General features: G+C 49.0%; 1 protein-coding gene and 1 long non-coding RNA gene across 4 annotated transcripts in view; both read left to right on the forward strand.

Moving 5' to 3' along the window:
• Nucleotides 1-25,812, forward strand: part of DNAJA3 (DnaJ heat shock protein family (Hsp40) member A3) — a 32,106-nt gene extending 6,294 nt beyond the window's left edge. Inside the window, exons 2-12 of one of the 3 annotated variants that reach the window (XM_009430217.4) lie at nt 3,328-3,461; nt 6,340-6,423; nt 10,286-10,486; nt 11,179-11,331; nt 11,928-12,075; nt 13,714-13,778; nt 15,922-16,050; nt 17,762-17,877; nt 19,443-19,540; nt 23,849-23,965; nt 24,583-25,812. In XM_009430217.4, the coding sequence (XP_009428492.1) occupies nt 3,328-3,461; nt 6,340-6,423; nt 10,286-10,486; nt 11,179-11,331; nt 11,928-12,075; nt 13,714-13,778; nt 15,922-16,050; nt 17,762-17,877; nt 19,443-19,540; nt 23,849-23,952 (1,232 nt within the window). In that variant the 3' untranslated portion in view covers nt 23,953-23,965; nt 24,583-25,812. The remainder of the gene's footprint in view (nt 1-3,327; nt 3,462-6,339; nt 6,424-10,285; nt 10,487-11,178; nt 11,332-11,927; nt 12,076-13,713; nt 13,779-15,921; nt 16,051-17,761; nt 17,878-19,442; nt 19,541-23,848; nt 23,966-24,582) is intronic. The other 2 variants (XM_009430218.4, XM_009430219.3) reach the window with 2 other exon arrangements.
• LOC134808734 (uncharacterized) lies at nt 551-814 on the forward strand. Its single transcript, XR_010152243.1, has 2 exons — nt 551-627; nt 715-814. It is a non-coding gene; the product is annotated as an uncharacterized LOC134808734 (long non-coding RNA).
• Nucleotides 25,813-26,835: the final 1,023 nt, after the last annotated feature.

The raw sequence follows: 26,835 nt of genomic DNA on the forward strand, positions 1-26,835 counted from the left end.
AAAGAAAAAGCAAAGCCATCAATCTTGTAATTAAACGTGATTTGTCTTTATCCACATGCAGTTTTGTGTGTTACTATCTCTGTACTAACTCCTGTCCGTGTTCTCTGCCCATAATGTTGAAGCCACAGCTGCCACAGGTCACTACCAGCCTCAGCCTTCTGGCATTGGAATGAGTGGTGAGAGAGAGGCTGGACTGGGCCGGGCAACCCCTTACTCCGAAATAAAAAGAGGGTTGAGTACAAGTTCAGTAATAAGTCAGGTCTAGTGTTTTCTCAAGTCTGACCGAAGAAACACAAAGTGGTCTCCTGACCCCTACTACTTCCAGTGTGCTTTTTGTATCCCGAGGATATTGGGTGTGCCAAACACACGGATTTATTTCCTATTTCTAATTTTAAGTATCCTGACCATTCCTATTCATTCTCCTGTCTGATCATCCTTTACCTGGCCTCCTACTTGGATGTGCTCAACCAACCTCTGGTTGTGTTTTGTGCTGATTAACTTCGAGTAGTCTCCCAGCCTTCCTAGAGTTGTTTCTCTTTTTTTTTTTTTTCAGGTGGAGTCTTGCTCTGTCGTCTAGGCTGGAGTGCAATGGCGCGATCTTGGCTCACTGCAACCTCAGCCTCCCAGGTTCAAACAATTCTCATGCCTCAGCCTCCCAAGTAGCTGGGATTACAGGCGTGCGCCACCATGACCGGCTAATTTTTGTATTTTTAGTAGAGACAAGATTTCACCATGTTGGCCAGCTTGGTCTCGAACTCCTGACCTCAAGTGATCCACCCGCCTCAGCCTCCCAAAGTGCTGGGATTACAATAGGTGTGAGCCACCTTGCCCGGCCTAGAGTTGTTTCTCATGCAAACCTAATGGGTTCTTTGTTTAACATTTGCAGTGGCTCCCTATTGCTCTTAGGATAAAATCCAGACTCCTTAGCATAGCTGTAAGGCCCTTCCTATTCCTAGGCCCCATTAATCATTATCATCTCTAACCACCACTGCCACCACTGCCATCTAGTTTAGTTATAGGTATAAATCTGTATGGATTCAAAGTCCTCTTTAGCCTATTTCTGTCTCTCTCTCTTTTTTTTCCATGTGATAAGTTTATTTACAAACATCTAATATGTCATATAAGTTCAAGTCTTTGATCCATTTATTTATTTATTTTTAATAGAGACAGGATCTCTGTGTTGCCCAGGCTGGTTTCGAACTCCTGGGCTCAAGCAATCCTCACGCCTCAGGTTCCCAAAGTGCTGGGATTACAGGCGAGAGCCACTGTGCCCAGGCTTATTTTTATTTCTTTTTTATTTCTTTTTTTTTTCTGTGATGGAGTTTCGCTCCTGTTGCCCAGGCTGGAGTGCAATGGCGCGATCTTGGCTCACTGCAACCTCTGCCCCCCAGGTTCAAGCGATTCTCTTGCTTCAGCCTCCTTACTAGCTGGGATTACAGGCATGCACCACCACATCCGGCTAATTTTGTATTTTTAGTAGAGATGGGGTTTCTCCATGTTGGTCAGGCTGGTCTCTAACTCCTGACCTCAGGTGATCCACCCGCCTTGGCCTCCCAAAGTGCTGGGATTACAGGCAGGAGCCACCATACCCGGCCCGGCTTATTCACTTTTTAAACAGATTTCATCTATTAAAACACCTCCAGTCTGGGCGTGGTGGCACACGCCTGTAGTCCCAGTTACTTGGGAGGCTGAGGCAGGAGAGTCGCTTGAACCCAGCAGGCGGAGGTTGCAGTGAGCCAAAATCGCACCACTGCATGCCAGTCTGGGCAAGAAGAGCGAAACTCCGTCTCAAAAAACAAAGAAACAAAAAGCCTGCCGGGCACGGTGGCTCACGCCTGTAATCCCAGCACTTTGGGAGGTCGAGGCAGGCGGATCATGAGGTCAGGAGATTGAGACCATCCTGTCTAACACTGCGAAACCCCGTCTCTACTAAAAATATGAAAAAATTAGCCGGGTGTGGTGGCAGGCGCCCGTAGTCCCAGCTACTTGGGAGGCCGAGGCAGGAGAATGGCGTAAACCCGGAAAGTGGAGCTTGCAGTGAGCCAGGATGGCGCCACTGCACTCCAGCCTGGGCGACAGAGCGAGACTCCATCTCAAAAAACAAAAAACCTGCTCTTCCTATCTGTTAAGTGGATGAACTAAAACATCCTTGTTTCTTAAGCAGTTGGTGTCTTGCTATTAAAAAAGGTGCTGTGAATCCAGATCCAAAGTACAAAGTCATCCTAGTTAGTAACCGCCATTTGTTTTCCACTGAAAGTGGCAAATGCTTTCCTGGGCAGCTTAGCCAGTTTCTGCAGCTTAACAGCTGATGCCTAGAAGTTCTTCCCCGACCTTCTTAGATTGAGTTGTCATTGGTTCTCAGCAGGGGACACTTTTACTTCCCAGGGGACATTTGGCAATGCCTGGAGACGGGGAGTTCTCTACTGGCATCTAGTGGGTGGAGACCTCCTGAGTTTCTGGTGAATGTCTGGAGTAGGGCTTGAACATCTGTGTTTTCATCAGTCTAATGATGCTGTTGGTCCAGGGAGCGCAGTCTTGAGAACTGCTCCTTAAGTAGATACCCAAGGCTGCAAGATAGAGGGAAAAGAATGTGGGGAGTTGTTAAGCATTAAATGTGACAGAAAAATATGAAAATACCTAGCAAATGGTAAGTGCTCATGTGGCATAAGAGGGGGGAGCTGAATCCCTTTTTAATCATCTCCCAGTCAGGAGTATTATTCCTTTAGTGGTTTACTGAGACCACTCCAGTAGTATAAGCGAGGAGAATCAGCCTCATCCAATACTCTGACATAGTTTAATATTAATTGAATACTGTGGCTTCCTTAGCCATTATTGAAGTGCATTAGGGAACAGCCCTAAAGCTGTAGCCTGTGTATTAGTCTGTTCTCATGCAGCTAATAAAGACATACCTAAGACTGGGTAAATTTTAAAGGAAAGAGGTTTATTTAACTCACAGTTCAGCATGGCTGGGGAGGCCTCAGCGATCATGGCGGAAGGGGAAGCAAACACATCCTTCTTAACATGGCAGCAGGAAGAATGAGCAAAAGGGTGAGCCCCTCATAAAACTATCAGATCTCATGAGAACTTATTATCGCGAGACCAGCATGGAGGTAACCGCTCCTGTGATTCAATTACCTCCCATCAGGTCCCTCCAATGACACGTGGGGATTATGGGAACTAAAATTCTAGATGAGATCTGGGTGGGGACACAGCCAAACCTTATCAGTTTGTTTGTTCCTTCACAGATATAGCCTGGGGGGTCATGTACTCAGTTTTCTTCTGTTGAGAACATTGCCAGAGTGATTTTCTTTGTTTTTTCCTTTTTAGGAACAAAACATTACCCTTTCATTTGTACTGCCTCCTTCCACACGAGTGCCCCTTTGGCCAAAGAAGATTATTACCAGATATTAGGAGTGCCTCGAAATGCCAGCCAGAAAGAGATCAAGAAAGCCTATTATCAGGTCTGTATGGAAGTCAGGTTTTGGTGACCAAATTGTAGTAGAAATGTTGTTGATCCCATGTGATCCTGATCAGTACAGCGTATGTGCCCATATGGATAGGTCTCATGAGCTGATAGTATAGAAGGGTGTGATAAAGCTGGACTTTGCTAGACTGTTTTTCGATGCACAGTGCTGTAGAGGTTGGTGCTTCAGAAAAAAGAGGCGAGTCCAAACCAGAGATTTTAAGAAGTTTTTTTTTCTAGAGCGGTTTTCATAATTAAATGTAATCTGTATTTTCTGAATCAGTAGATATGCTAGTCTAAGTTTTAGGTAGTTATTCTTTGCATCCAGATAAAAGTTTAGAGGTTTAGAATTACTTCCTTTCCTTTCTTTTTTTTTTTTTTTTTTTTTTGAGATGGAGTCTCACTCCGTTGCTGAGGCTGGAGTGCAGTGGCGCAATCTCGGCTCACTGCAACCTCTGCCTCCTGGGTTCAAGCAGTTCTCCTGTGTCCGCCTCCCAAGTAGCTGGGACTATAGGCACCTGCCACCACACCCGGCTAATTTTTTTTGTATTTTTAGTAGAGACGCGGTTTCACTTTGTTGGTCAGGCTGGTCTTAAACTCCTGACCTCAGGTGATTCACCTGCCTCAGCCTCCCAAAGTGCTGGGATTACAGGCGTGAGCCACCGCGCCTGGCCCTTTCTTAACCTGGAAAATGTGAAATTCCCATTGTATCCCAGGGTCTATTAGGGTAGTTAGGGTAGCTGAGTAAAGTTGTATACGAGATGTCTACACCACTGGTTCCTAGACCCTTGGTTTGCTCTGACCAACAAAATAAAATCAATATTGGAGGCACCATTGTAGGATTGACAGCTTTTTATAAGTGCACAGTTCACTGGACTTGTGCACCTGTCACCACAGTCAACTTTAGGACATTTTCATTACCTCGAAAAGAAACTCTGTATTCATTAGCACTCCCCTTCCATTGTCCTCTCTCCCCGGTCCCTAGCAGCTGCTAATCTGCATCCTGCCTCTTTGGATTCGCCTATTCTCAATATTCATATACAGGGAATCATACAATATGTATCCTTTTGTGTGTCTTGGCTTCTTTCATTCACATAATGTTTTCAGGGTTCATCTGTGTTACAGTTTGTGTCAATACTTCATCCCTTTTTATGGTCAAATAATCTGTTGCATGGATTAATCACATTTTGTTTATTCATCGTTTGATGGACATTTGGATATTTTCCACTTTTTGCTATCATGAACAGTGCTGCTATATAGACATTCATATGTAAGTTTTTGTGTAGACACGTTTTCTGTTCTCTTGGATATTTAGGAGTATAGTTGCTGAGTCATATGGTAACTGGATGTTTAACCTTTTGAGAAGCTGCCAGCCTTTTTCAAAGCAGCTGCACCATTTTACATTCCCACCAGCAGCATATGAGGGCCATGATTTCTCCACATCCCAGTGAACACTTAACTATTATCATCTGTCTTTTTAATTACGACCCTAGTGAATATGAAATGCTATCTCGTTAGAGTTTCGATTTGCCTTTTCCCTGATGACTAATGATGGTGAGCATCTTTCTTGTGCATGTTGGCTATTAGTATGTCTTTGGAGAAACGTGTGTTTGGATCCATTGCCCACTTTTAATTGGGTTGTCTTTTTTTTTTAATTGGGTTGTAATGGAATGAACAGAGGCATGGGGACAGGAAGCAGAGATCCTGGCCTGTGAAGAGCGAATGGCCTGTCTCTTCCTGAGCTCAAGAGTCAGGTGCCTGATCCAAGAGTGGGAAAAGATTGAAAAGATGGAGGCTGGGTTGGACTCACATGACAGTTGATTTGAGGCCCTTAGTAAGTCCCAGAGACATAATTTAAGAGAAAGACTTAATTTAGAGAACCATTCAGATTTTTAGGCACGGAAGTAAAAAGATCAGTTAAAGCTGTAGCAATTACTGTATTTTATTTACCTACAAAAATAATTGAAACAGCAGAGACGTCTATTTATTCAGTCATTTTCTTCCCTTTTTAAAAATTTTTTCTTTTTTCAGACAGAGTCTCGCCGTGTGGCTCAGGCTGGAGTGCAGTGGTGCAGTCTTGGCTCACTGCAACCTCTGTCTCCCAGGCTCAAGCAATTCTCCTGCCTCAGCCTCCCGAGTACCTGTGTTTATAGGCGCGCGTGACCATACCTGGCTAATTTTTGTATTTTTAGTAGAGATGGGGTTTCGCCATGTTGGCCAGGCTGTTCTCAAACTCCTGACCTCTGGTGATCCACCCAGCTCAGCATCTCAAAGTGCTGGGATAACAGGCATGAGCCACTGCACCCGGCCCCCTTTTTAAAAATTTGTTTTTCTTTTTTGTTCATTTACCTATTCTAAGCCATGCTGGGTGCTAAGGGCAAAGATACATCAGAATCAGTTCCTGCCCTCAAGTTAGGAGATGGATACATTAAAACAGATCATTATTATTATTATTTTGTGGGGTGGACAGAATCTCACTCCGTCACCTAGGCTCGAGTGCAGTGCCTCGATCTCTGCTCACTGCAACCTCCACCTCCCAGGTTCAAGTGATTCTCGTGCTTCAGCCTCCTGAGTAGCTGGGACCACAGGCATGTGCCACCACGCCTGACTAATTTTTTGTATTTTTGGTGGAGAGGGGTTTCGCCGTGTTGCCCAGGCTGGTGTTGAACTCCTGAGCTTAAGTGATCTGCCTGCCTTCACTTCCCAAAGTGTTGGGATTACAGGTGTGAGCCACTGCACCCAGCTGAGAGACAACTTTTATAAAGGGAACATAATTATGACTGGTATTTGGGGTTCTGTTGTATCGGGGGTTTTGTTGTTTCTGGTATTTGGGGTTCACATTGTATCTGGAGTAATTTATCATGTTTTTCCCTTAGCTTGCCAAGAAGTATCACCCTGACACAAATAAGGATGATCCCAAAGCCAAGGAGAAGTTCTCCCAGCTGGCAGAAGCCTATGAGGTAATATGACTTCGGTGCATGCGGTCACTGCTGTTCAGCTATGTGTATTAATCAAAGATTGCATTGCTACCTGGGACAGCCTGGTGTGTCATACAGTCCAGTGTGAAGGCCATGTCCCTGCTCCAAGTAATCTTGTTAAAAAAAATTAAAAAAAAGAGATTCCAGGCCAAGCATGGTGGCTCACTCCTGTAGTCCTAGCACTTTGGGAAGCTGAGGCAGGAGGATCACTTGACCTCAGGAGTTGGCTTGACCCTAGGAGTTTGAGACCAGCTTGGGCAATGTAGTAAGACCACGTCTCTACAAAAAAAAAAAAAAATCACCAGGCGTGGTGGTGGCGCACCTGTAAACCCAGCTACTTGGGAGGCTGAGTCAGGTTCATCACTTGAGGGGCTCAAAGCTGCAGTGACCCATGATGCCATGATTGTGCCATAGAACTATGGTCTGGGCAACAGAACAAGACCTTCTCTCAAAAAATAAAAAATTAAAAAAAAAACAACAACATTCTAAGACTAACTTGGAATCTCAATGAAGAACAGGATCCAGGCCAGGCGCGGTGGCTCATGCCTGTAATCCCAGCACTTTGGGAGGCCAAGGCGGGTGGATCACGTGGTCAGGAGATCGAGACCATCCTGGCTAACACGGTGAAACCCCGTCTCTACTAAAAATAAAAAAAATTAGCCGGGCATGGCGGCGTGTGCCTGTAGTCCCAGGTGCTGGGGAGGCTGAGACAGGAGAATGGCGTGAACCCGGGAGGCAGAGCTTGTAGTGAGCTGAGATTGCGCCACTGCACTCCAGCCTGGGCGACAGAGCAAGACTCCGTCTCAAAAAAAAAAAAAAAGAACAGGATCCAATAATCTGTACTAATAAAGTTCCCCAGGTAATTTACACTTGTAGCTGGATTTGGGAATTCACAGTTGGATTAATTAATTCGGCCCTTATTCAATGACATCCCCTTCCTCCACCTCAGGGCATCACTGCTTTTTGGGGATAGCGGTTATTGTAAAAGTAGAAGCCCATTATTGTCCTGTAAGAATGTCAATGTAATCAGAGGACAAAGCATACATCTCTGAAAACAGCTATTGACCCCACTTCCATAGTTTTCTGAAAGTAGACCTTTTTCCCAGACTTTTTGACGATCTTTTCTTTTTTTTTTTTTTTTGCTTAAGAGACAGGGTCCCTCTATGTTGCCCGGGCTGGTCTTGAACTCCTGAGCTGAAGAGATCCTCCTGCCTCAGCCTCTCAAATTGCTAGGATTATAGGTGCAAGGCACCAGACCTGCCCGACTTTGGCCATCCTAAAGGGGTTCAGTATATATAGGAGCTCATATATCTACAGCAGTAGACAGCCACGTAGAAGAACAGTCTCAACTCAGTAAATCTTTTTTGAGTAAATATCTGTCAACTAGATCTAATGAAAAGTTTATTTACTAGTGTAATTTTAAAATAATATGTTCTTATTAGGTAACTCAAACTAATTGATAACATAACTAAACAGTCTTGGAACCTGCTTCTATGGAAGATAAGATTAATTTTTTTTTTTTTCAAGAGTTGAGGTCTCAGCCAGGCGCAGTGGCTCACGTCTATAATCCCTATAATCCCAGCACTTTGGGAGGCCAAGACAGGCGGATCAGGAGGTCAGGAGTTTGAGACCAGCCTGGCCAAAAGACCAGCCTGAGCAATATGGTGAAACCCCATCTCTACTAAAAATACAAAAATTAGCCAGGTGTGGTGGTTGGTGCCTGTAATCCCAGCTATTCAGGAGGCTGAGGCAGGAGAATTGCTTGAACCCGGGAGGCATCAGTGAGCCGAAGATTGCGCCATTGTACTCCAGCCTGGGCAACAGAGCGAGACTCCCAATCGAAAAAAAAAAAAAGAGTTGAGGTCTAGGCTGGAGTGTAGTGGCGAGATCACGGCTCACTGCAGCCTCAAACTCTTGGGCTCAAGCAGTTTTCCTGCCTCAACCTCAACTTCCTGAGTAGCTGGGACTACAGGTTCCCCACTGCACCCAGAAGATTCAATTTTTAATGGGGCGTGGGGGTGTTATTCTTGTGAATGTGTTTTTCCACATGGTTAGTTGATCTGATGTTTCTGCCAGGGGCATGAGTTTTGGAGAGTCCTAATCCACCATGTTGCTGACTTCTGTCTTCAAGGGGGATGTTATTAAAAGGACCGAGCCTCAGAACCTAAGAGCAGCAATTCCTTGGGAAGGGCTGGAACCAGGAGATAAAACCCACCAGGAAGTCATGAACTCCCACTTGTCTCCTCCTCTGCCAGCCTTCCTCCTTTGCATCTTAACTGGGTGCCCTAAAAGTTACCCTAGGCACCAAGCTGTCCTCCACCTGCTTTCTTAGTCCCCCTCCATTCTAGGTGGAAGTGTCTTTTCCTTTGGAGGAAGCGTACTCTTTTCTGTTTGGCCTTAAGGATAGTGCCTATTTTTTTGAGATAGTGTCTCACTTTGTTGCCCAGGCTGGAGTGCAGTGGTGCAATCACGGTTCACTGCAGCCTCAACCTCAACCTCCGTGCTCAAGCAATCCTCCCACCTCAGCCTCCCAAGTAGCTGGAACTATAGGCATGCACCACCATTCTTGGTTAATTTTTTTGTATTTTTCTTGTGATGGGGTTTCACCATGTTGCCCAGGCTGGTCTTGAACTCATGAACTCAAGCAGTCCACCTGCCTTGGCCTCCCAAAGTCCTGGGATTACAAGTGTGAGCCACCATACTCAGCCTAGGGCAGTGTCTTTTTAATTAAAGAAAAAAAAAGTAAGACAAACACATAAAAAAAAGATACAAAGTGAGGGCCAGGCACGGTGGCTCACGCTTGTAATCCCAGCACTTTGGGAGGCTGACGCAGACGGATCACGAGGTCAAGAGATCGAGACCGTCCTGGCAAATGTGGTGAAACCCTGTCTCTACTAAAAATACAAAAAAATTAGCTGGGCGTGGTGGTGCATGTCTTTAGTCCCAGCTACTCGGGAGGCTGAGGCAGGAGAATCACTTGAACCCGGGAGGCAGAGGTTGCAGTGAGCCGAGATCGCGCCACTGCACTCCAGCCTGGCGACAGAGCAAGACTCCCGTCTCAAAAAAAAAAAAAAAGATACAAAGCGAATACTACATTTTTCCTTGTCCCTCCCTAATCCCCCTTTTTGAGGTAGTTAGTCCTTATTAACAGTTTTGTGGGCCAGGCCCAGTGGCTCATGCCTGTAATCCCAGTATTTTGGGAGGTCGAAGTGGGAGGATCGCTTGAGGCCAGGAGTTTGAAAGCAGCCTGGGCAACATAGCAAGACCCTGTCTCTACAAAAACTTAAAACAATTTGCCAGGACTGGTGGTGTGCACCTGTAGACCCAGCTACTCTGGAGGCTGAGGCAGGAGGATTGCTTCAACCTGGGAGGTTGAGGCTGCAGTGAGCTAGGATTGCACCACTGCTATTGTCATTGCTGTTACTTCTGTTACTCCGGTTGTTCTGGCTTGCAGAAAACCTTTCAATGAAGGTAAGGGTAGGAAGCATAAATTCTCTACGAGGTAATGTCCCCTGAGGAGAGAGGTGAAGTGTGAATCTGTGAAGAATCCAGGGTGCCTGTGAGGTCAAGCGAGGATCAACACAAACATTTCCCCAGCATGCGCGACGGCGGGAGAGTTCGTGAGACTTTTGGAAGCACTTCACGCCCTACACTTAGCATTCAGTTTGGTCATCTCATCCCTCTTCTAGGTGCTAGTCGCAGGCCCAACCCAACCTCATAGGATGTGTTTGCACACAGGGCCACTTAATAAATGTTATGGCTGCCTTATTTGCTGTGAACTCTTGTCTGTATTCCTGGGCCTTGGTAGACCTGGGATGCCCAGTGGCTCTGCCTTTCACTGTAGGTTTTGAGTGATGAGGTGAAGAGGAAGCAGTACGATGCCTACGGCTCTGCAGGCTTCGATCCTGGGGCCAGCGGCTCCCAGCATAGCTACTGGAAGGGAGGCCCCACTGTGGACCCCGAGGAGCTGTTCAGGAAGATCTTTGGCGAGTTCTCATCCTCTTCATTTGGAGATTTCCAGACCGTGTTTGATCAGCCTCAGGAAGTAAGTTCCTCACTTGGAAGAATTATTCAAATTTTAGACTAAGTATGGGTCAAACAAATTTTTTTATCAGTTTCTGTTTCTCAGAAAGGCAAGGCAGCTTAAATGGAGTGATCTGGAGGCAGCCATTTTAGTAGAAAATAATTTCAGTATTTGAAAAATCGCATAGGTAGTAATGAGTATGTCCATTCTGATGGTATTCTTAACAGTTGCATAATGAGGTAGCACCTAAGGCTTTCAGAGCCCATGAGGGTGTGAGTGTTGTCTCTCATCTGCTACAGTATTCCAGGAGAGTTCTGTCCGGTGGGAAGGCACTGCTGATCCTCTCTCATTTGTGTCCTTATAAGACACTGTCAGAGTGGAAGAGAGAGGGGATGTATTTATGATCTAAATTATGATTGTGGATCATTCAGGCTGTTTTTAAGTGCCATGTACGAGTATTTATCTGTGAACATTTTCAGTCTGTTGAAAGTACGTTTTCATTTAAGTCATACATTATCTCTTAAAAATCCCAAAGAGTAGGGCAGAATTCGTTCAGTGAGTCCTACCTATGCTTACTTGGCAGAGTGCAAGTAAGTACAGTGGTGAAAGAGTGACTGAAAATGTGGGCCAGTACCCTCCTTTCCCTTTAGAGCCGAGCGTCAGTTTTGGTCGTTGCAAACAAAAGTTGACAGGCTGTCCCTTGGTTTCTTTAGTACTTCATGGAGTTGACATTCAATCAAGCTGCAAAGGGGGTCAACAAGGAGTTCACCGTAAACATCATGGACACGTGTGAGCGCTGCAACGGCAAGGGGAACGAGCCCGGCACCAAGGTGCAGCATTGCCACTACTGTGGTGGCTCCGGCATGGTAAGGCTCTGCCCGAGACTCCACCTCCCATGGCTTGCATCACTGACTGAGAAGAGCTGGTTGTGGCACTGCTCCCAGAGAACGTATGCTGGGAGTTGGGGGAGTTGGTGAACTCAGCCTGGCTGTCTTTCCCCCGTGACCCTGAGGAGACGAGCCTGTGCTCCTCCTTCCCTGATACCACAGGCTCAGCAACCAGAGCACAGCAGCTCCGGGGGCGGGGCGGGGGATTGCATCCAGTTGTCACTTTGTTCTTTATTTTTCTAACAATTGCTTTTGTAATTCAAGGGGAAATAATCTTTTTTAAATGTACTGCTCAGCTCCCAGGAGTCTTCAGGTACTTCTGTAGAGAGGCGGTATCATATTTTTCAGTGTCGTGTGGTCAAGTTGATGATCTGGAGTGCAGAAGTTTGTGTGTTCTAGAAAATAAGATGAACAGATTGAGGCCCTGCGCCTGGGTTCCTAGGCAGTGTGTTTGAGTGCACATGCACATAAAAAACAAGCCTTAAAGAGACATTTTTCTTACGCACATTGTGGTTGCAGAACCACCCATCAGTTTACCTGCGTACTTAGGTTACCATTTTTCTTGTTTTTATCAGGAAACCATCAACACAGGCCCTTTTGTGATGCGTTCCACGTGTAGGAGATGTGGTGGCCGCGGCTCCATCATCATATCGCCCTGTGTGGTCTGCAGGGGAGCAGGACAAGCCAAGCAGAAAAAGCGAGTGATGATCCCTGTGCCTGCAGGTGGGTGCTTGGGCCCGCCATGTCCAGGAGCTTGGAGAGGGCAGACAGGGTTGAGGCCACCACACCGTGTGGAGAGGGCAGACAGGGCCGAGGCCACCGCACCGTGTGGAGAGGGCGGACAGGGCCGAGGCCACCGCACCGTGTGGAGAGGGCGGACAGGGCCGAGGCCACTGCACCGTGTGGAGAGGGCAGACAGGGCCGAGGCCACCACACTGAGTGTGAGTGGGCTCTTGGTAGAAGTTATGGTTGAGGCCCTGGAGCCCCAGGCTGGAGGAGGAACTGGAGTCTCCTTGAATCTTTCTATTTCTGCCAGTTATCCTTAAAATCTACACTTTGCATGTCACACTGGGGAGAAGAGACCTGACGTGCCTACTCTGCTTCTTCCTGGTGAGGGAGCAGCTTCCAACCCCCGGGCTCCTCTCCTCTCTCCCCTGTCTTAGTCACCGAAGCCATCATTGTCCCTGCTGCCACCCTATCTACATCAGCCCCACGGATCCCACCCCTCACTCCATGTCTACTGTTCCCTTGCCCAAAACTCACTTTCTGCTTTCTTTTTTGGGTTAACTTTATTCATCTTGGAGATCCCAGCTTGAGTATCCCTTCCCTAGCTAGCCTCACACCCTCCTCCCTGTTCTTTTTTTTTTCTTTTTTGAGACGGAGTCTCGCTCTGTCACCCAGGCTGGAGCGCAGTGGCCCGATCTCGGCCCACTGCAAGGTCTGCCTCCCAGACTCACGCCATTCTCCTGCCTCAGCCTCCCGAGGAGCTGGGACTACAGGCACCTGCCACCACACCTGGCTAATTTTTTGTATTTTTAGTAGAGATGGGGTTTCACCGTGTTAGCCAGGATGGTCTCGATCTCCTGACCTCGTGATCCACCTGCCTCGGCTTCCCAAAGTGCTGAGATTATAGTCATGAGCCACCGCGCCCGGCCTGCTTTACTGTTGTTTAGATGTCTGTTTCTCTAGAGTTGTGAGCATTTCCATTGAAGAGCATGTCTCTGTTTGTAGTTATGCATTAGTGCTATCGTTTGGTTAACACCCATCACCCCAGTGAGACCATGAACTCCCTGAGGTACTGCCTAGACCAGGCCTGAGGCACTGCCTAGACCAGGCCTGAGGCAGGTGCTCAGTCATCAGGTGTCTGTGTTGCATCTCAGAAAGGTTACCCATGTGCCTCTTAGATAATCACATTGTTCCTCGTTAATAAGAAACAGGAGTGGGGAAGAAGCTGTGGGTTACAAGTGGATCTTGGGTGGAAAGTGCTGTGGGAGGTCTCACAATAACTGCTTCCTTTCTTTTTTTTTCTTTTTCTTTTTCTTTTCTTTTTTTTTTTTTTTAAGACGGAGTCCCGCTCTGTTGCCAGGCTGGAGTGTAGTGGAATGATCTCGGCTCACTGCAACCTCCACTTCCTGGGTTCAAGCGATTCTCTTTCCTCAGCCTCCTGAGTAGCTGGGACTACAGGCGTGTGCCACCACGCCCAGTTAATTTTTAGTAGAGACCAGGTTTCACCATGTTGGCCAGGATGGTCTCGATCTCTTGACGTCATGATCTGCCCGCCTTGGCCTCCCAAAGTGCTGGGATTACAGGCGTGAGCCACTGCGTCCTGCCTAACTTCTCCCTTTCTAATGTCCCTTGTAGGAGTCGAGGATGGCCAGACCGTGAGGATGCCTGTGGGAAAAAGGGAAATTTTCATTACGTTCAGGGTAGGTGCCCTGCCCCGCACAGCTTCTGTTGGGCCCTTCCTCTCTTCGGGTGGGTGTGGCTGAGGCTGCTCCCACGTAATCAAAGCTTCACAGGAACATGTCTCGCCATTCATGTTTCTGAGGGGCACAGTGGCCACCTAGATGTGGTTTTTAGCTGTTTGTTACCTTCAAGATTCTGTGCCTTGTGTGGAGAGAAGACAACTTCTTCAACATGTTAACAAGTTAGAAATACAGGTCACATAAAAATACAGGAAACATCTTGTGTTTTTATGATAAGATTGTTGATGAGGCAGTGAGTGTGAAAGTTACAATTTTACATACTGTATACAGGGGCAAACCTTGGTTTTCTGAGATGGTGGAAACATTAATGAAGACAATGCCTTCTACTGGCAATTGCCCTCCTATGTGTACACCTGAGAAAAACCCACACAAGCCTAGCAGGCGATAGGTACAAAGGGGTGCACAAGAGTCCTGTCCATGGTAGCAAGACACTGCCTTCCTCCAACAAGAGAATGGCTCAGTGAGCCGTGGTGGTCAGAGGCTGCTGCAGGGCAGTCGGAAGGAAAGAATGAGAGCTGCACTCAAGGGATGCTCCAGGCGTTGCAGGTACAGACAGCAGGGATGGAAGGCAGCTTGCCAGTGGCTGTAGGGCCTCAGAGACCATCTGTGTAAAGTTTTAAAACCTGTGAGATGGCATTATGTATTATTTAGGGACACGGAAATACATAGTAAGTAGAAGCTCATAGGATGATAAATGTTAAAGTCAGGGTCGTGGTTAGCTGAGGAGGGCAAGACTCACCTGTGTTTATGATGTTTTATTTTATTTTACTTTATTTTTTGAGGTGGGGTCTTGCTTTGTTGCCTAGGATGAAATGCAGTGGGGCAGTCTTGGCTCACTGCAGCCTCAGACTCCCTGGGCTCAGGTGATCCTCCCACCTCAGCCTCCTGAGTAGCTGGGACTACAGGCACACGCCACCAGGCCGGGCTGACTTTTGTATCTTTAGTAAAGATGAGGTTTCACCATGTTGCCCAGGGTGGTCTCAAACCCCAGGGCTCAAATGATCCACCCACCTTGGCCTCCCAAAGTGCTGGGATTACAGGTATGAGCCACTGCGCCCAGCCTGTGATATTTTGTTACCTCCACTGGGTTGTGGGTATGACATGCTTGTTATATTATTTACTCTTCCCTTTTTTTCTTTTTTTTTTTTTCTGGAGACAGAGTCTTGCTCTGTTGCCCAGTCTGGAGTGCAGTGGCATGATCTCAGCTCACTGCAACCTCCACCTCCCAGGTTCAAGCGATTCTCTTGCCTCAGCCTCCTGAGTAGCTGGGACTACAGGCATGCGCCACCACACCCAGGTAATTTTTGTATTTTTAGTAGAGATGGGTTTTCACCATGTTGGCAGGCTGGTCTCGAATTCCTGACCTCAGGTGATCCACCCACCTTAGCCTTCCAAAGTGCTGGGATTACAAGCGTGAGCCACCACGGCTGGCCTATACTTTCTAATAAAGTAAGATTTTTTTTTTTTTTTTTTTTTTTTTTTTTGAGGTGGAGTCTCGCTCTGTTGCTCAGGCTGGAGTGCAGTGGTGTGATCTCTGTTCAATGCAAACTTCATCTCCCAGGTTCAAGTGGATCTTCTGCCTCAGCCTCCTGAGTAGCTGGGATTACAGGGGCCCGCCACCACACCTGGCTAATTTTTGTATTTTTAGTACAGACAAGGTTTCACCATGTTGGTCAGTTTGGTCTCAAACTCCTGACCTCAGGTGATCCACTCACCTTGGCCTCCCAAAGTGCTGGGATTACAGGTGTGTGCCACTGTGCCTGGCTAAAGTAAGATTAAAAAAAAAAATTCAAAAGCCAGTTTTACATTTTTGTTTCCCTTCACGATTGAATGGCTTGATCTGAGACTGAGGAAATCCAGGCACGCTTCCATTTCGGCATTTCACGTGTGTAGAACATGTCATTCCTGGGCCTGGGATGGTGTCTCCTTGTTGGAAGGACATTTCTTTCCCTCAACACTGCACTTTATGTATGGAAGGGGTGTGTAGTTTGTCAGGTCTGAGCTTGGGCCTGGCCAGGCATGCAGCTGGTGTTTAGTCTGCAGTGGACTTATCTTCACATGCATCTGTCATGTTTGGCCTTAGGTGCAGAAAAGCCCTGTGTTCCGGAGGGACGGCGCAGACATCCACTCCGACCTCTTTATTTCTATAGCTCAGGCTCTTCTTGGGGGAACAGCCAGAGCCCAGGGCCTGTACGAGACGATCAACGTGACGGTAAGAGGGTGTGAGAACACCTTTGTCACCCCTGTACTTTATTGCTCTTTTTCTGAAATGGAAAAGAACTGACCAGTGGCCTGGAACCCATGAGTGACCAGCATGTTGGGGGGCACTCACAGGGGAGGACATGAGGAATTTTAGGCTGCTCCTTGAGTGTGGACCACAAGCCACAGGCCTTGACTCTATAATCGCATGGGAAGCAGTTCCTGGCTGGCATCACTCCCACACTGGTTAGCGGGGCCTGGGAACTGGGCGCATTCAGGACACAGAGGGGTTCACCCTGGGTTGTGCTCTCTGCACTTGCTTCTGTCCAGTGTCTGGCTCCAAGAGCAGAAGACTCGGGCGGTGCATATCCCTTTTGCCACAGTGATGGCTGCCTGTGTGCTGCCAGCACCTGTCCCCCACCTCTCTCTTGACCTGCCCCTCCAGCTCCTCCCACCTCCAGGCCACATCATTCTCTGTATTCGCCTCAGAACCTTCTCCAGCTTCTTTGTGGGGAACCTTGGGGTAACCTCCATCAAGGAGGTGGGCATTTTGGGCCAAGGCTTTCTCCTCCATCTGGGGGCTATTCCCTGGCTTCTCCAGGGTCCTGTGGTTCCAAGGGCCAGGGAGCGACCTCAGCCACGCACCCTGTATTGGCTTTTCCTGCTTTGCTCCCTCACTCCTGCTTCCTGGGCTCACTTGCCCAAACTCTTGCCCCCTCATCCTAGTCACAGGCTCTGCTCTGGGCAGACCCAACTTAGCTCATTTCCATGTGCTCGTGGGCGGGCTTGGCCCAGAAACCCAAGTGGCGGTTCTTTTTTTTTTTTGAGATGGAGTCTCGCTTTGTCGTCAGGTGCACGCCACCACACCTGGCTAATTTTTTGTATTTTAGTAGAGACAGGGTTTCACCATATTTCCCAGGCTGGTCTTCAACTCCTGATCTCAGGCAGTTCACCCGCCTCGGCCTCCCAAAGTGCTGGGATTAAAAGGTGTGAGCCACTGCGCCCAGCCCAGTGGCAGTTCTTTTTTTTTTTTTTTTTTGAGACAGAGTCTTGCTCTGTCGCCAGGCTGGAGTGCAGTAGCGCGATCTTGGCTCGTGGCAATCTCTGCCTCCCAGGTTCAAGCGATTCCCATCTCAGCCTCCTGAGTAGCTGGGCCTACAAGCACGTGCCACCATGCCTGGCTAATTTTTTGTATTTTAGTAGCGATGGGGTTTCACCATGTTGGCCAGGAAGGTCTCAATCACCTGACCTCGTGATCTGCCTGCCTCAGCCCCCCAAAGTGCTGGGATTACAGGCATGAGCCACTGCGCCCGGCCTTTTTTTTTACCCACCCCCTCCACCACCGCTCTGCCGAGACAGAGTCTTGCTCTGTCAGCCAGAGCTGGAGTGCAATGGCACAATCTTGGCTCACTGCAACCTCCACCTCCCGGGTTCAAGCAATTCTCCTACCTCAGCCTCCTGAGTAGCTGAGATTACAGGTGCACGTTACCATGCCCTGCTGATTTTTATATTTTTAGTAGAGACGGGGTTTCATCATGTTGGCCAGGCAGGTCTTGAACTCCTGACCTCGTGATCAGCCCGCCTCGACCTCCCAAAGTGATGGGAGCGTGAGCCAGTGGTAGTTCTTTTCAAGGAATTCCTATCAAGATTGTCTTCATATAGTGAAAACTTTTTATTTGAGCAACTGGGGACCAGGGGAAACCACAGATTTTCTTTCTTTATAGATCCCCCCTGGGACTCAGACAGACCAGAAGATTCGGATGGGTGGGAAAGGCATCCCCCGGATTAACAGCTACGGCTACGGAGACCACTACATCCACATCAAGATACGAGTTCCAAAGTAAGTGCCCCCTAGGCCGTGGCCAAGCCCGCCTGGTCCTGCGGTGGCACTGCCCTTGGAGCTCTGTGGCTTGGGCAGGTTACTGCTCCCTGTAAGTCAGGTGGTTCCTGCCCGAGTTATCTGTCTGTAAAGTGGACATAGTAGAATGGTCAACTTCCTTTTTTTTGAGATGGAGTCTCGCTGTGTCTCCCAGGCTGGAGTGCAGTGGCGCCATCTCGGCTCACTGCAACCTCCGCTTCCCAGGTTCAAGCGATTCTCCTGCCTCAGCCTCCCGAGTAGCTGGGATTACAGGTGCCTGCCACCATGCCTGGCTAATTTTTTGTATTTTTAGTAGAGATGGGGTTTCACCGTGTTAGCCAGAGTGGCCTCAATCTCCTGACCTAGTGATCCACCCACCTTGGCCTCCCAAAGTGCTGGGATTACAAGCGTGAGCCACCATGCCCGGCCAGAATGGTCAACTTCTTGGAGTTGTTGGGAGAATTAAATGAACAACACATAGGAATTGCTTTGCTGCTGCTGCTATTGTTGATTTTCTTCTTTTTTTTTTGAGAAGGAATCTGTCACTGTGTTGCCCAGGCTGGAATGTGGTGGTGCCATTTCAGCTCACTGCAACCTCCTCCTCCCCAGTTCAAATGATTCTCCTGCCTTAGCCTCCCGAGTAGCTGGGACTACAGGCGCTTACCACCACGCCCAGCTAATTTTTGTATTTTTAGTAGAGACGGAGTTTCACTGGCCAGGCTAATCTCGAACTCCTGACCTCAGGTGATCTGCCCACCTTGACCTCCCAAAGTGGTGGGAGTACAGGTGTGAGCCAGCACGCCTGGCCCGTTGCTTTTCTTGTTGATGTTACTAGCACTGTTAGGAGCTGGAGAGGTGTCCTGGGCAGAGTGCTGTGGGTACCTAGGGCGGGACATGCCTGACTCCCCTCGGGAGCACTCATGCTTTTTGTTAATTAGATAATTTCTTTTTTTTTTTTTGAGATGGAGTCTAGCTCTGTCTCTAGGTGGAGTTCAGTGGTGCAATCTCAGCTCACTGCAATCTCCACCTCCCAGATTCAAGCAATTCTCCTGCCTCAGCCTCCCAAGTAGCTGGGACTATAGGCATGTGCCGCCACGCCCAGCTAATTTTTGTATTTTCAGTAGAAACGGGGTTTCACCTTGTTGGCCAGGATGGTCTCTATCTCCTGACCTTGTGATCCGCCCACCTTGGCCTCCCAAAATGCTGGGATTACAGGCATGAGCCACTGTGCCTGGCCTAATTAGTTAATTTCTTACTTGCTTCACATACACCCTGGTAAAATCTGTTTCCCCTCCTGTAAACTGTATTTAGCATAGCCACAGTGACACTTGTTTAAATGACTTAGTAGGGTGTTTTAGGAGCTTTTCTGTACAGAAGCTTTGAGGGCATGGTCCTTAGGTTCTCACGGCTGCACTGGCTCAGGGTGTCCGCCCCTGCCAAGGTTGGGTCCCTCTCTTCCCATGTGCTGCGAGGGTGCTGGCTGCCTGTGAGTTCTTTCCAAAGCTTCCCGGCGGAAGCCTTGGCTGCTGACTCTGCTCGGTCCACAGGAGGCTAACGAGCCGGCAGCAGAGCCTGATCCTGAGCTACGCCGAGGACGAGACAGATGTGGAGGGGACGGTGAACGGCGTCACCCTCACCAGCTCTGGTAAGGAGTCTGAAGACTACATGGTGACACGTGGGGGCCTCAGAGCCCCCCAGGGTATGGACAATTCAGGGCAGCATGTTGGGGTTTCCACTTCGGGTTCTTCATGAAGCCTTTAAAATGTGCAGTTGAAAGAGGGGGGCTGTGGGCGGGGACAGCGGGCAGGGAGCCGCAGCCCCCAGTCCAAGCTTCGCCTCCTCTCTCTGTGTGTGTTTCTGTGCTGAGGTGAGAGCACCAGGGCACTTCCTGCAGGCAGCTCTGCGTGTCTCAGACCCAGTGTTCTGAGTTCTATTCTTGGTTCTGCCACTTGCCCTGTGACCTCGGACAAATCCTTCCCTGAGAGCTCCTGGCAAAAGCGTAAGGAGAGAGCATGGATTGGAAGGATTTGTGCACTTCCCACCTGGGACACTCTGCCAGGATTTCAGAGTGTCTTAAAACAACAGCAGCCACAGCAGTAGAGCCGCAGTCAGAGGACTCTGTCCGCCGCTTTAGAGCAGGACTCCCTCCGAGTTATCTAGCTGTGAACAGATGCACCATTTACCCTGAGCTCAGACATCGTGCTAGCGAGTGGCTTTGTTAGGGATCTTTCACCAGAACACCTGCTGTGGGCGCTGAGACAGTGGCACCCCAGCTGCAGCCCCTCTTCGCATGGGGTCTGGGGCCTCTTTCCTGGGACTCCTGCTCAGGGCAGGGCAGGCTGTGCCCAGGGGTCCTTGGTTCAGGCGGCATGTATTTCCTCCTCATTGCATGATTTTGTTTTTGTTTGGATCCTGGGTGGAGTTCTCAGAACTTGAGCAGCCTTAGATTAGTGCATGGTAATTCGTAGCAGGTGTTTGGAGCTGGGGGCAGATTTTCCAATAAAGTGGAGGATTTGGAGCTCCAGGGGCAGGGGCAGGGGCTGGGATGGAAGTCCCTGGAATTTCACTGAGCTCCTGTTGCTCCCAGGGGACTGGAATTCCTCTGTTAAAAAAAAGCTGCCGGCCGGGCGCAGTGGCTCTTGCCTGTAATCCCAGCACTTTGGGAGGCAGAGGCAGGTGGATCACTTGAAGTCAGGAGTTTGAGACCAGCCTGGACAGCATGGCGAAACCCCATCCCTACTAAAAATACAAAAATTAGCTGGGTATGGTGGTGCATGCCTGTAATCTCAGCTACTCAGGACGCTGAGGCAGGAGAATCGCTTGAACCCAGGAGGCAGAGGATGCAGTGAGCCAAGACCACACCACTGCACTCCAGCTTGGGTGACAGTGAGACTCTCTGAAAAAAAAAAAAAAAAAAAAAAAGGGCCTGGCGCGGTGGCTCACGCCTGTAATCCTAGCACTTTGGGACGCCGAGGAGGGTGGATCACGAGGTCAGGAGTTTGAGACCAGCCTGACCAACATGGTGAAACCCTGTCTCTACTAAAAAAAAAAAAAATACAAAAACTAGCAGGGCATGGTGGTGGGCACCCATAATCCCAGCTACTCTGGAGGCTGAGGCAGGATAATTGCTTGAATCCAGGAGGCAGAGGGTGCAGTGAGCCAAGATTGCACCACTGCACTACAGCCTGGGTGACATAGCGAGACTCTGTCTCAAAAAAACAACAACAAAAAAGCAGCTGCCACAAAACTCTGTAGCCCAACCAGGTTCCAAATGTCACTTATTTTAATGGTTTGGTACATATACTATGTATATGTATACTATCTTTTGTTCTTGTTGTATCTCTTGAACTAAAATAGAAGTGGTAATAGAGTAGCTAGTCCCCGGAACTCTAATCAGTGCACCTGTGGCTTCTCCTTCCTCAAACCCTACAATCACATAACATGCGAGATTGGTTCCATAGACAGCTGTCCTTCCCTCCTCCCGCCCATCAGGGTAGCTTGAGGTGTGCTACGGCCGGGCCCTGGGTGGGGTCGTGGGTGTTGCTTACTCTATTGGAGGTTGGGTATTACTGGTCACCAGTTGATGTTTTGACCCTCTCTCTGATACTGTAAGTTGAAAGTTGATTCCGCCACCCAATGAGATCCTTTGTCACTTTCATGGTTCCTTGTCCTGATTACTCAGCCTCACTCAGCTGTTCCCTCACTCAGCCAGGATGTCTTCTCCTGTGTGCAAGACACTGTCAGCTCTTCCTTTTAAAGATCTTGATGAGGCCGGATGCAGCGGCTCACACCTATAATCCCAGCACTTTGGGCGGCTAATGCAGGAAGATCACTTGAACCCAGGAGTTCGAGACCAGCCTGGGCAATATAGCGAGACTCTGTCTCTACAAAAAATTTCAAAACTAGCCAGGTGCAAAGTAGTATGCACTTCTATCACCAGCTACTTGGGAAGCTGAGATGAGAAGATCACTTGAGCCTTAGTACTCAAGGCTGCGGAGAGTCATGACAGCGACACTGTACTCCAGCCTGGGTGCCAGGGCAAGACTCTGTCCCTAAGCATACACCATCACATGTCAGTCTGCTGCCTGTGTGTGGTTAAGTCTCTCATTATACTGTGGAGACAGTTAGTTTTGCATCCACATATGACAGTATTACAGGACATATAATTCTCATGTCCTAAGAACTTAAGCAACAGTGGGATTTATTTATTTATTTGAGGCAGAGTCTTGCTCTGTGGTCCAGCCTGGAGTGCAGTGGTGCAGTCATAGCTCACGGCAGCCTCAAACTCCTGGACTCAAGTGATCCTCCCACCTTGGCCTCCCAGAGTGTTGGAATTACAGACATGAGCCACTGTGCCTGACCAGCATAGTTTTTGATGCGTTTAGTATCTTAATGTAGCTGCTGAAAACCTTAAGAGCTGACCCCGGTCTCCCAGAAAGACCATGGTGTGCTTAGAGACTCAGCACTTGCAGGGATAAACAGGTCCATCTTCTGGCGAACAGGGAGGGAACTGGGGGGGCTTGCAATTACTGTGTGACTTTTTGAGTGAGAGACACAGTATGGCTCCTTGTTGTTCTTTTTTTTTTTTTCTTTTTTTGGAGACGGAGTCTCACTCTGTCACCCAGGCCGGAGTGCAGTGGCGTGATCTCGGCTCACTGCAACGCACTCCGCCTCTTGGGTTCAACCAATTCTGCCTCAGCCTCCCGAGTAGCTGGGACTACAGGTGCATGCCGCCCCTGGCTAATTTTTTGTATTTTAGTAGAGATGGGTTTCACCATGTTCGAGGCCGGTCTCGAACTCCTGAGCTCAGGCAATCCGCCTGCCTTGGCCTCCCAAAGTGCGGGGATTACAGGCGTGAGCCACTGTGCCCGGCCTTTTCTTTTTTGAGACTGGGTCTCACTCTGTTTTATGTAGCCTCCCTCACCCCTTCCCGGGGACCTGTGGCCCCAAACTTTGGACCTTTCACTAGCGAAGGCACCTTCTTACTTAGACTGAGGCCTTTACTCTTTTATGCACTGTGCGTGGCCTAGGTCTCTGAGCACATTAAAAATGAGCTCTACAATTAACATGCCAAGTTCAGGTCTATATTCTAACTCACAACAAAAGTGTGCACTCCTTGTCTAGTAGTTGGCAAATCTGTAACACGTTTGTGCGAGAAAGTACCTCTAGATGGTGTCAGCCTGGGCCCTAAAGAGATTGCAGCACAGCTTCCCTAGGTTGAGAGCATTTAGGTTAGGTGCTCCAAATGGGGACAACTTGCTCAGGGAGATAGACTGCTGATGTGAGGGATGAGATGGAGTGCCTGTGACAAAGGATTGTGCGTGGCCGTGACTCCCACATGGGCTGTTCTGCAGGGTCTTTGCGCACACAGCAGCATGGAATCTGGCCAGTTGGTCTAGAGTAGGGTTTTTCTTGGCAGTCATTATTTACCTTCTTATAGCCAACAGCATGGTGGTTGAGTCTCAGCTTTGGAGTCAGACTGCATGGGCTCGCACTCAGTCCTCCCTCCCGCTTGTTGGCTCTGTGGCCTTGGGTAAACCCTGTAACCTCTCTGTGCCTCCTTTTTTTGTTTTTTCATCTGTGAAATTTGCCTGTAAGGAAGTGTATGGCCTGGCCTGGGAGGTGCCTGGCACTTGACTGTGTTTTTGTCACTGTTGCTCAGATAGAGACAGCTGTCATAGTCCGTCTCTATTTCTTGTTTCCCTGCTGTGGGTCCATGATTGAAAGAGCAGTTGGGAGACCCTCAGGCTCTGAGTGGCCTGTTCACCTCAGTCGTCTGCCAGGTGAGGCATCCTGTGCCATCTTAGGAGTGGCCCCCACTCTTCTTGAGGTGGCACTTGGCCGCTTCTTGAACGTGGGTCCCTGGGTGGCCAGGCGGGGGTAGGTGGGCCCTGGGATGTGACTGTGGAAGTGCAGGCCCATGACGCCAGTTCTTTCTGCTGTTTGTGCCCAGGTGGCAGCACCATGGATAGCTCCGCAGGAAGCAAGGCTAGGCGTGAGGCTGGGGAGGACGAGGAGGGATTCCTTTCCAAACTTAAGAAAATGTTTACCTCATGATATCCCAGCCGAGGTAGGAAAACCCTGGAGGTTTTTTTCCCTTTGTTTTCCTCTGTGAACTAATCCTGATTTTCTCCCACTTTAACCAATATTGTGCCCCCACCCCCAGGAGTTGGAACAGGTGCCAGTCCAAGGTGTGGTAAACCTAGCTCCACTAGGAGCTGGCCTCTCAGCCTAGGGAATAGATGACGTGGCAATCAGCCTGTAGTGCAGGACTGGCTGGGCTGCCGCGGCCAGCCTCTGGCTGTGTCTTCTTCCTGGGGAGGTGGCGATGATGAGGCTGTTGTACAGCCCCCCTGCAGTGGTGGGTCCGGCTTGCCCACGGTCACAGAGGGCGAGTCAGGCAGAGCCAGGCCTAGAACTCAGATCTCCTCACGTCCTGCCTGCTTGGAAGCTGCCCTCCTGCGTGGACAGCGCAGGGCTGTGCAAGCCTGGGGGCTGCTCCAGGGGTAGCGCTTGCTCGCCGTGTCATCTTGGGACCCACTTTGGTTTATTATGCTCATCTCAGCAGGTGGGGTTCTCGCCCCTCTCTTGGCACAGCTGCTTTCCAGGGATCAACAGATGCTCCCCACAGGGGTGTGTTCCCTTGAAATGTTGAGTATAAGGTAACAGCCTATCTCTTTGGCTCAGGAAAAAGATCCACTGGAAACTAGGCCGGGAAGCAGCAGCCCCTCCAAGGGCCAGGGCACCTGGGAGACGGGAGGATTCCAGAACAGCAGCACTGAGCTCCCACCCGCAGAGCCTCTGGACGGCCTTGGCAACAGCAAAATCATGGGACAACACCTCTCTCCACGGAAAGGTCACAGTGGACAGCCCGGGCAGTAGGATGCAGCCCCAGAGGCTGGTGGCAGTTTCCTGTCCATTGGTAGGTGACGGCCCCTGGCTCAGGCAGAGGGAGATGGTTAGACTCTTGCAGGGCTAAAACTCTAATTTGGAATTGAATATTGTGGATATCTTAGTTAAAGGCCATGCTTACAGCTTAGAAATGAAGCCTTAAGCTGCATCAAGTTACGAAGTGATTAATTTCCTTCTCAGCAAACCTCTGGGAGGTTCCAGAATGAGTTCTTCCTGACAGGTTGTCTTCACTGGGAGCGTGGGGCCCCCAGGCTCCACCAGCACCGTCCTCCCCTAATGGGGGGCCCTGCCGAGGCATCAGCTGCTCTGCTCAGTTAGTTTTTATTCCCGGGGTACCAAGCAGCTGCACAGTCGGTGCCTGGGAGGCACGTAGAGGCCCAGAGAGTCCCTGAGGGTTCTGCTCTGACCGTGTGGGTGGTGATCCTTGTCAGGATGTACAGTCCTTGCTCCCACCCCATCCAGGATGGCCGCCTGTCCCTGACTGTTGAGTCCTGTTGTTGTAAGCCAGGCATGGAGGGCTCCTGCCCTTCTGCTGAGCCACAGCCCACTGCAGCACTGTGCTGGCCAGACTTCAGCTGCCTTGGGAACTGAAGCCCTGCCACTGTTGCTAGTCAGGGGCTTGGTTCTCCCACTTACACTGTTGACATCTATTTTCTGAAGTGTGTTTAAATTATTCAGTGCTAATCATTGTTTTTTCCTTTGTAAATGTTGATTCAGAAAAGGAAAGCACAGGCTAAGCAGTTGAAGGTTCCCCACCATTCAGTGAGAGCAGAACCCCCATTCCCCAGCCTCTGCTGGTAGCATGTCGCAGTTTCCATGTGTTTCAGGATCCTCGGGCTGTCGTTAGACAGGTTAATGAAGAACACTTCTCAACAGTTTCCTTTTTGTTTTCCTTTATAATTCACTAAAATAAAGCATCTATTAGTGTCTGATTTAGGAATGTAAAATGATTCTGTATTAATGTAAATAAGATTATCTATTGCAAAAAGATATTTCAAACCTAAATTGTGGTCATTTCTTCTTTGAAAGAATTCAGACAGCCTCTGCAGGTGGCTTATGGGGGTTACAGGAGACTTGGCTGGCCTCATCCTGTGCTCACAGCCACCCAGAGCACATAGAGGCAGATGGGTCTGGGGTGCCGACAGTGCTGACCCTCACTTGGATTCCAGAGCAGGGTGCTTGCCATGACACAACAGTCCCCTGTGAGTGAATGTTCTAGAATCTGGATGTGACTTTTTTCTTGGGAGCCCATGCTGTGAGAGCTGGCCAATGTCCCTGGGTCCCTGCATTTCAGTCTCCCTCATTGGATTGTTTCCCTTCATTCTTTCCAGTCTTTGCATCTTTTACATTCAATTTTATTTATTTATTTTTTTTAAATGGCGTCTCACTGTGTCGCCCATACTGGAGTGAAGTGATACCATCTCTGCTCACTGCAACCTCTGCCTCCTGGGTTCAAGCGATTCTCCTGTCTCAGGCTTCTGAGTAGCTGGGACTACAGGTGCATGCCACCACGCTTGGCTAATTTTTGTATTTTTAGTAGAGATGGGGGGTTTCACCATGTTGGCCAGGCTGGTCTTGAACTCCTGACCTCAGGTGATCCGCCCACCTCGGCCTCCCAAAGTGCTGGGATTACAGGTGTGAGCCACCATGCCTGACCAAAATTTTTATGTATTATAGTTTGGCTACTCTGGGTTCCCAGCCAAGCTCTATGCCTGGTGTGGCTAGAGGGGCCCTGATACACAGCTCAGTCCACTCTGGCACTCTGGGCTGAGCAGGGTGAGATGAGAGTCTATTTGCTGGGTCAGGTGGAGAAGAGACTCGGGAAAGAGCTGACAGACAGGAGAGGCTCAGCAGTGACATTCTGCTCATCTCAGATACTTCCCAGTATTTTCATCAATGAAATACTGATTGCCTGCCTACTGTGGATGCTCAGTATGGACCAGGCCCTATTCTAGTTCCTGGGGATACAGCAGTGGGGAGCTAGACCGGGTCTCTTGTGAAAGCTTGGGCTTATTCCTGGAACAGTCG

The sequence above is a fragment of the Pan troglodytes genome, chromosome 18 (genome assembly GCF_028858775.2).
Source record: "Pan troglodytes isolate AG18354 chromosome 18, NHGRI_mPanTro3-v2.0_pri, whole genome shotgun sequence".
NCBI classification, from domain to species: Eukaryota; Metazoa; Chordata; class Mammalia; order Primates; family Hominidae; genus Pan; species Pan troglodytes.